This window comes from Argentina anserina, chromosome 7 (genome assembly GCF_933775445.1).
Source record: "Argentina anserina chromosome 7, drPotAnse1.1, whole genome shotgun sequence".
Lineage (NCBI taxonomy): Eukaryota > Viridiplantae > Streptophyta > Magnoliopsida > Rosales > Rosaceae > Argentina > Argentina anserina.
Window position 1 is genome coordinate 23,578,412 of NC_065878.1, and position 8,428 is coordinate 23,586,839.

At 38.2% G+C, this 8,428-nt stretch overlaps 1 protein-coding gene across 2 annotated transcripts; it reads right to left on the bottom strand.

The window, feature by feature from the left end:
* Positions 1 to 308: 308 nt before the first annotated feature.
* On the bottom strand, positions 309 to 4,824 carry LOC126801725 (U-box domain-containing protein 44-like). 2 transcript variants are annotated; one of them, XM_050529170.1, is made up of 5 exons: positions 4,653 to 4,824; positions 2,780 to 4,122; positions 2,378 to 2,681; positions 1,794 to 2,284; positions 309 to 1,699 (listed from the first exon to the last, which is right to left on the bottom strand). In XM_050529170.1, the coding sequence occupies exons 2-5, from the start codon at positions 4,019 to 4,021 to the stop codon at positions 701 to 703; spliced, it is 3,036 nt and encodes a 1,011-aa protein (XP_050385127.1). In that variant the 5' UTR covers positions 4,022 to 4,122; positions 4,653 to 4,824; the 3' UTR covers positions 309 to 700. The 2 variants fall into 2 exon arrangements, with proteins under 2 accessions (XP_050385127.1, XP_050385128.1); XM_050529171.1 differs by lacking the exon at positions 4,653 to 4,824 and having other exon boundaries at positions 2,780 to 4,545.
* Between the last annotated feature and the right edge of the window lie 3,604 nt (positions 4,825 to 8,428).

The following is an 8,428-nucleotide window of genomic DNA, read 5'->3' on the forward strand; positions in this document are numbered from 1 at the left end:
TCTAGCAATTCTACACCTGGCGTAATCAAGCATAAACTGCCTACGGAGAAGTGAGTGCGTTTTGGTAGTCTTGCTGTTGAGCCGGACTTCAGGCCTCTGATTTTGAGTAAATGAGTCGTTTTCATTTCCTGGTGGGTTATTCACTAACAGCAGCTTCGTTTTCAATAATAGTAATTAGAAAAAAGAAATATTGACTTCTTAGCAGGGCCATCTTCACCTCTTCTGGCTGTTAGTATGCATGTCCTGCTAGGTGCCACGGGAATGATGCCCCCTGCCACGGCTATTAACTTGGATATTTCTGGCATTTGTTTCGGGTTACCCGCAAGATTGGTGGAAGAAGTATAACTGTTATTTCTGGTGGTCTCGGTGCCGAAACTGCCTTTGTTTTTCAGAAGAAGCCATCATTACTTTAGTTCTTCTGTATGCATCTTTTATTTAGATTTCATATCTGATGATGTAGAAACTTAAGAACATGTCCTGTAGAGATGTGTTGATTATATGGAAATCATATTCTCCCTTGCATTTCTATGATATCAGCATGTTCTACAGAGTCCAGGTTGTCGTTCATTGCAGCGCAAGAAAAAGTGAACTTAGAACCAAAAACGTGATATTAAATGAGAAAAATTTGAACAAATAAATAGCTGAGTAAGGAAAAAGTGAATAGAGAAGTGTATAGAGAGATGTTGTATAGCAAAATCACTCAAAAGTAAGAAGACTGTTTTTCGAGCACACCTAATTGACCGAGTACCTTGGCAGCCAAAGATTTCATGTCACTATTTTTCTTCTGAGCAATGTCCACTAATGCCATATGAGCTAAAGTTCCATATTTCAGAGTTAACTCATTTACTTGAAAAATCCTTTCCAAAGCCATGAGAGACTTTCTTTGTAACCTGGCAGACTCCGAACTCAATAGCTTAATAATCAGACTGACGGCTTTTGCTTCGTCTAGCACCTTGCCGCCTTGTTCTAGTCTTTCGCCATCTATCAGTGTTAGAAGTGCATCCAGAGAAGCTTCACATGCTCCTACATCTGCCTCCCCAAGCATTCTCACAAGTGGATCAAGAGCTTTTGCCTTTACTATGCAGAATGAAGATTCAACTGTGCAAATGCCCAAATGTGCAGGGCAGCCAGGTTCAGGTGCAGAGAAGCAGCACAGGAAAATACCATGCTTTATTGGCTTGCTTAATCTTCCGGAACTCTCAGATAGTTGTTTGAGTGAAATAGCTGCCTTTTGTCTTGTCAAAGCAGTTCCAGAAGCCAGTAGCTGCACCAGCACTGGGATAATGCCGGCTTCTGCTACTTTTCTCTGCCATTCCTGGTTTGATGCTACTGTGAAATGACCAAGAGCTCCAACAGCACTCTCTACTAATTGTCTTCTATATGAGGCATCTCTATTCCCATCACTAAGGCAAGTCCAGATGATTTGAAGTGCCTCAGCATCTAGAAGCCAACCAGTGATCTGGGGGTGATCCTTTGGAAGATTAGCAATAATACCCATTGCTGCAGCCATCTCTTCCACATCATCACTAGAACTTTTTATAATCCTTAGCAAGGAGTCTATGCATCTCTGACTTATATGCTCCAAAAATTTGCTGTCATCACCATCTTCTGTTAAGCGTGAGAACAATTTAACTGCATTTGCTCGGACAGTAGAATTATCCACCTCGCACAATTGAACCAATACTTGGACAGCAGAGATCTGTGGATTATACATGTAGAGTCAGCAAGGAGCCAGTGAATATTAATTACTGTTAGTCCCCAAAAAATAAGTTTCAATTTTGTTTTGTTATTACCTGCCTCAACTTTATTCTGATGTCTAAACCAGAAGAAGATTGGCACATTGCATGGAAAGTTTTAAGGATGCTTCTTTGCATGTCAGGTCCTGTTAAAGATATTAGTGAAAAGAGTTTAAAAATATCTTCTTCAGAGTCTAACAAGGAAACCCGATCCTCTCTAGCTTCTTGGGAGGTAGTCGACATAGCAAGGTACATGATTGTTTCGGCCACCTGCTCGCGCAAGGCCGGTGATGATAAGCTGTGAGAATAGAGAAGCTCAAGCAGCGGTCCAACTGCACCCTTTCTAATCATCTCTAGGCCGTTTTGTGGTAAGCTAGAGAGGTGAAGAAGAGCTTTGACACCTATTTTCCTCCTCTCTAAATCACCATTTGAGAGCAGTTCAAGAAGTGGCCTTAGTGCCCCATCTTTAACTATAGACAGTTTGTTGTGATCAGTCAACTCAATTTCTGACAATGTTCCTGCCATAACCATTTTAACATCTTCTGATCCTGCATCAAGTATAAGATTGTTACACTGCACAATCTACCAAAAAAAGGGGGATATATGATAATGTATATATGCAACTAGAGTTCCAAGCATACCTGAAGAAAGAAGCTTCAACAAAGGTTTGAAATAATTTGCTCTTGCCATCTGTATAACATTCTGATCAATGCAAGAAAGATTCTCTAAAAGCTCTACTGCATTTCTAGTGACTTGATCATCTTCATTGTTTAACATTGTTCCTACTAGAAGTATGCAGCCTTGAACATTTCCCATTAAATCTTGTGCAACGCTACTTCTTGATAGTTCCAATAACAGCTGCAATGCCACCTTGCTTTCCTCACTTTGTCGTGCAAGTGAGCGGACAATGGCTTCAAGTGCATTATTTACTACTGTAATTCTTCCCTGTAAAGTTTAATGAACATGTTTATGATGAAATGCAGGAAATTTTGAAATGCTTCATCAAGCGATCGTACATAATAGAACATGGCCATAGAAGGTACCTTATTGTCTTCGCTATCTTTTGCAAGGATTGATAGGATGGCAAGATCATTCTTTCTTATTGCTCTATTTTTTGTACCAAGAAGTCCAATAAGAACTGGAATGTAGTCCTCCATTACCACCCATTCTTGGTAAATATCGCTTTCCAAGCATAGATTCTGCAGCTTCTCTAAGGATTGAAGCACTTCTTGCTCTACACTAGACTGAAGAGTTGGTTTGATAGAGGCAATGATGATCCTGGTGTTCCTATCTCTCCACTCTTCAATGGACCGTTTTAGAGCTTTGTTTGGCCGTAAAATTGAAGTATCCAAAGGAATATCAGTCAAAGGACATTGCCTATTGCCTTCTGCAAACCATTTCTCTATTGCACTTCTTTCAAATGTCTGCTGTGATGAAGTTTCCACAGGGTCCACCATGATTTCATGAGTGAGAGGGCAGTAAAATTGCCGAAGAGGTTCCAACGGTTGCCTTCCCAAGGAAACTCTCTCTTCTGAATACTCAGTCACCTCATCCTCAGCAGCTGTGTCAAGATTAGTTCCTTCAAGCAATGCTATGATTTGACAAATCTGTTCCATTTGCAATTCTTCTTCAGAGCCTTTTCTCAAGTTGGTATCATCCAATTCACGTTTGAACTCCTCAAATTCCTTTGTCAGTTCAGAATGCTCATTAGAGATCCCAAGAGTCTCAGCGATACGAAGAAGCAGATCTTTTTTGTGGGACATATCAGCATTTCCTTCTTGTATTCCCAACTCAATTTTTGCCAAAATCTCTTCCTCAGCTACAGCTGTTCGATACTCAGCATCCAACATGTTCTTGCATAGATTGTTAATCTGGTTATTTATACCCACTGAAACATCCAAAGAAGGCAGTGACAGTAGACTGAGTGCTCTACCAATGTCTTTTGTACTGCTCTCTAGCGCCTTAACAATCTTCCGGCAATTAATCAAGAGACAAATCTTGTTTTTCTTTCTGCAATCAAGAGCTAGATGCTTGGCAACTTCCACCTCTCGGTTGACAATCACCAGAGCATTAACTAGGCCTTCTGAATGCTCAATGTTTTTCTTCGACAACTCTTTCAATACAGAAGAGGTTCTCTCCAAGTATGTAGCGAATACCTTGAAGTTTTCTTTGTGAATGAGGACTTCCTTGGCAGAGTTTACAGTATCAAACATGGCCAAAACTGTCTGAGAGAGTAATTCAGACACCGGAACAAAAGAAGCACTGATAATTATATCCTTTGCCATATTTGCATGAGAGATTGAGAAACTCTATAAACATATACCCTCAGGCCTCAGCCATACACCACATTCTAAACACAAAGGAAGAACACTGAACAAGTATGCATCTGCCAAAAGAACCTTCAGATGTTATTGAATTTCACTAGCACTGCTTCTACAGAAAGATGTAGTTGCTATATGCAAAGATCACCAGGAAAGAGTTAACGAACACAAACACGATATTAATTCTCAAATTCATATTAGTTCCTCCTAATAAATAGTTGAACAGTTATAGGCCAAAGCAAATCAATGAAGGTCGATCATTAACTCCAAAAGAAAACTCTTAACATTTCAAGTCTCTCATATATACCATGAACTTTGATGAACTTTAAATTCGTACTCATAGTTAAGGTCAAGTACGCTCCAACACCATGATCAGCAACAGCTTCAAATTCTTTGGTCAATCCCATTACAAACAAATAGATATAGCTTAAAATATAAACTCGGTTTGTACGTACTAGCTAATTTCCCTTCATCTAGAATATATGTATATACTACACATCCAAATTTCCAGTTTCCATTACTTGCTTGAAACTAGCAATTAGAGAGAGAGAGAGAGAGAGAGAGAGAGAGAGAGAGAGAGAGAGAGAGAATCGACCTGATATTGCTAGTCAACAAGTATCTTCATTTCCCAACCACACAGAAAAGCACAAGCTGCTTGTCTTCCCCCAAAACCACACTTCGTACTGTCTTCTTCTTTCTCGATCAGATGGAGTACGTGTTTCTGGGAACCCAGAAAATTAATATCAAATAGGATTGATTAGTCTACAATAATTAACTTGAGGAATTTATGTTTGTTTTATTTTGTGTGTTCTTTTCCCAAGTTGAGCTTAATTTACGTCGAGCAGCTGGGCATGGACAAACGAACCTAACAGCCAAGTCAACTTTTTCCCCGGTTAAACTTCGCCACCTGTCGAGACTTTTGGATGCCGCGTGTAGGACCCGACTTGATTCTATGACCCGTTATGAACCCAACCTGGATTTGAGACTTGCAATTGATCGGGTACGTAGTTAATTACGTACGTACCTAGCAACTAGCAAGTGTTCCTCAACTAGAAAAGTCCACACCCCGCTTCCTCAACTAGCATGTGCTAATTAATTTTCTTATGATCCACCCGAGTCTTCTGGATATTATGAACTTAGTTACAGTACGTCTTGTGTTTGTGAATTTGGCTAAAACCCTATATGGTTGTTTAACCTGTGAACATATTCTGGCATCATCTTCTGATTTGTGTTGCGTCGTGCATTGTAATTAATGATTTTATCTTTTTGATCGAAATAGCCCTATATAAATATATATATATATATATATATATATATTCTTATAGCTAGCCTCTCAAACGGCAAACCAGATATGTATGATCTTACACAATGTTTCATAGAGGTAAAGATTGATGTTCAAAGCAACATAAACTTAAGTTGCCGTGGATTAGTTTTTTCCCCCGGCGGATTTGTTCAGTTACCAAGTCAGAATGCGCGCATTATGTTCTTAATTAGCAGCTGCTACTCATTTGTTTAAACTAGTTAGAGGTATCTAAAATTGGATATGCTACATTGCTACATACTTTGAACGGACATGAGATTCCAAAATGGCAATATCATACGTACAAAATCTGAAAATGTTACTGATTCTTCTTGGAGTCCTCTTTGAAATTGCGGTACAAGGCACTTTCTTAATTTCTAGAATTGTTTGGCACATATAACTATATAAGAAATGTTGTTTCATTCAATGAGAGTCTGCAGACGTAGTGGAGCTAGATATGATCGATACCAGTACCCCTTGACAAGCTGTCCAAACAACGAGCCCTCTCTCTAATAATCTTTCATAATCTCATCTTACTCCACCTTTTTCCTGCAAAACAATGGAAACTATTTGCTTCAAAACAATAATGGATGCAAAGATACGGATCTTCTTAGACGATGAGCATTAAGCCGAACTGTCTCACCATCACGAACGTACGGCAAGAACCGCCACTGTGCAATCCATCACAGTTGGTATATATCCTGTGAGCCACCTTAATTACTTTAGGTACGTACAAGCTTCAAACTCGATCGGTCCTTACGTATAGTCTTCTGCATGATCATATCAGTTGCATTGTTATTGCCGGAAATGATCGAGAAGTCATAACTCGGAGTACGAGAAGATGTAAAGACGTACGGCTCGATCCAGTACTACGTACTAAGTACTCTATCAGCAACGAGCTGTAATTTGGATCGAAGCCCTTCGTTTCTCCTCCACTACTACTCTAGATTCTGCATGCAGTACATAATTTCCAGATATATCGTGCATACATTATTATATATGTGAATATGGTGTCTCTAAATTAACAAGATTTTCGATCAGGGAGGAATTAACCTGCAACTGCACAATGAAGCTGCAGCAGCTAATAAGCTAGCTAGCTCTAACCATATGCACGAGCCTGAATCGTTGTGCAAAGAAGCGTACAAGAGTGATATTGGTGCGGCTCGTCTCTGAAATCATATATAATCATATGAGTTTGAACAAGAATATGAGTGGATTGAACGTACGATGAGCCGACCCAATATCACGCCATGTCTGCGTCTGCAGATCACACATATGAACCTGCTGCCCTTTAACTCCTTTGAGTATGCATGAAGCTTTGAAATGCAGGTTGAGTGCTTAGAAGAGTTGGAGCTTCTTCCCTATATATATATAGTAGTAAAAGAGGGAATATATGTATGACAATTATTGATGTCAATACAACTTACAAGCCAGCTAGTATTGGCTCCTGTGAAGAAGGGCAACTACTGGTTATAAGGATATATAAGTAATATGGACAATTCGATAATCAAATAATATCAAGATCAATCTCAACAAAGCATTCAAGATTATGAGAATCTCAGTTTCCACTACCAATCGCTTTCTTCGTGGTCATAATTCCTTTACAAAAAGCCCTGGAATCCTAGATATATGATCTGATAATGTAAATCATTTCACTAATCCAGCACTTTAAACACGTGATAATTAATGAAAACCATCCATATTTATGCCATATGTACTTTTGGGGTCATCTTGCCATACGATGTCACGATTCTTCTTCAATTGCACGTCCTTCTTCAATCGCATCCCATCTAAATGTTTCACTACACTCCTCCTGTTCTTCAGTCGTAGACTAGAACTGATACGTGTATTCTACAAGGTACGTACGTATTTTTCGTACGGATAAGTTACAATGGAATGCTAGATGCCTATTTGATGTTGAACATTGCCGGCAATGCTATCCATTGATTTCTTTGGGAAATCTTACCTGATCAACTACTATTGATCCTTGAGGGAGTTGAGGGCATTCAATTGTCACTCATTAGGCTTTACTCGTACTTACGAATGTTCATTATAGCACACACACGTGCAGTTATATGATTTATGGAAACCAATATAACATGATAATCTACTATATATATATAAATGGTTTTGGGGTTAATAAATCATATATATATATATATATACGAAGTTGGCAGTGGCCAAATAAAATACTTTCTTTCTCACTGCATTGTGTGCATTCACCCCATTTCTGCAATATTGCTCAAAACAGTAAACAGCATGAAATGACCTAAAGTTTAGGGATATGATTAATTATATAAATTATGTACTCACATTAAGCTTTATGTTATTTACAATGAAATATAAAGATGAAAGGGACTAATTTTTTATATGAAATGAAGTTTGAGTTGGAGGTCTCTAGCTTCTCTTTTGTTTCTCACTTTCTATAGTGAATTAGCAAAATTCTATTAATGGCAGAAGTAGCCAAAATTGATGAATTAATAATAAGAAAAATCCATATACGGTCGTTCAAAAGTTTATAAAGAACGATATGGTCTATAAATATGCAACATTGCTACACCATTAGCCTTTGATTTGATTTTATGCATTTGAAGGATATATTAACTATATAGTACACCACTGGTGTCGCTTAATTAAGTTATTTGGTACGGTTATTATAGAGTCAAACAGCTGTTGGGCCACTGTATGAAGCTGATAATCTCTGCTGTTACAAAACGAGCACCATAAGCTTCATCAAAATGTAAATAGTCAAATCTGCCACTTTATAATTTTATTTTCACACATAAAACAGAATGATAGTTATGTAAAAATGTAAATATTTCACCAATATGTTTTACTAAAATTATTCTTTGTAGGAAATATAATTACATAAAATGATTATCTTTTAATAATACACTCCAAATAAAATTATACAAACCCGTGTGATCAAAACACGTGCATCGTACGGGTACGAGACTAGTTATAGATTTATTCTAGTTCTTAATCGATTGGTTCTTGATGGTGGAATGTAATCCCATGGTCTTGGTCATGTAGCTTAACTAGGGTATATTAAGATTCTAACCGTCCTTCAT

Excerpts from the sequence above, each read along its gene's own strand:
- LOC126801725 (XM_050529170.1), bottom strand. The coding sequence starts at position 4,021 with ATGGCAAAGGATATAATTATCAGTGCTTCTTTTGTTCCGGTGTCTGAA. Across the intron at positions 2,682-2,779 it reads AAGATAGCGAAGACAATAAG|GGAAGAATTACAGTAGTAAA; the intron begins GTACCTTCTATG and ends TAAACTTTACAG. Across the intron at positions 1,700-1,793 it reads TCAGAATAAAGTTGAGGCAG|ATCTCTGCTGTCCAAGTATT; the intron begins GTAATAACAAAA and ends TATAATCCACAG.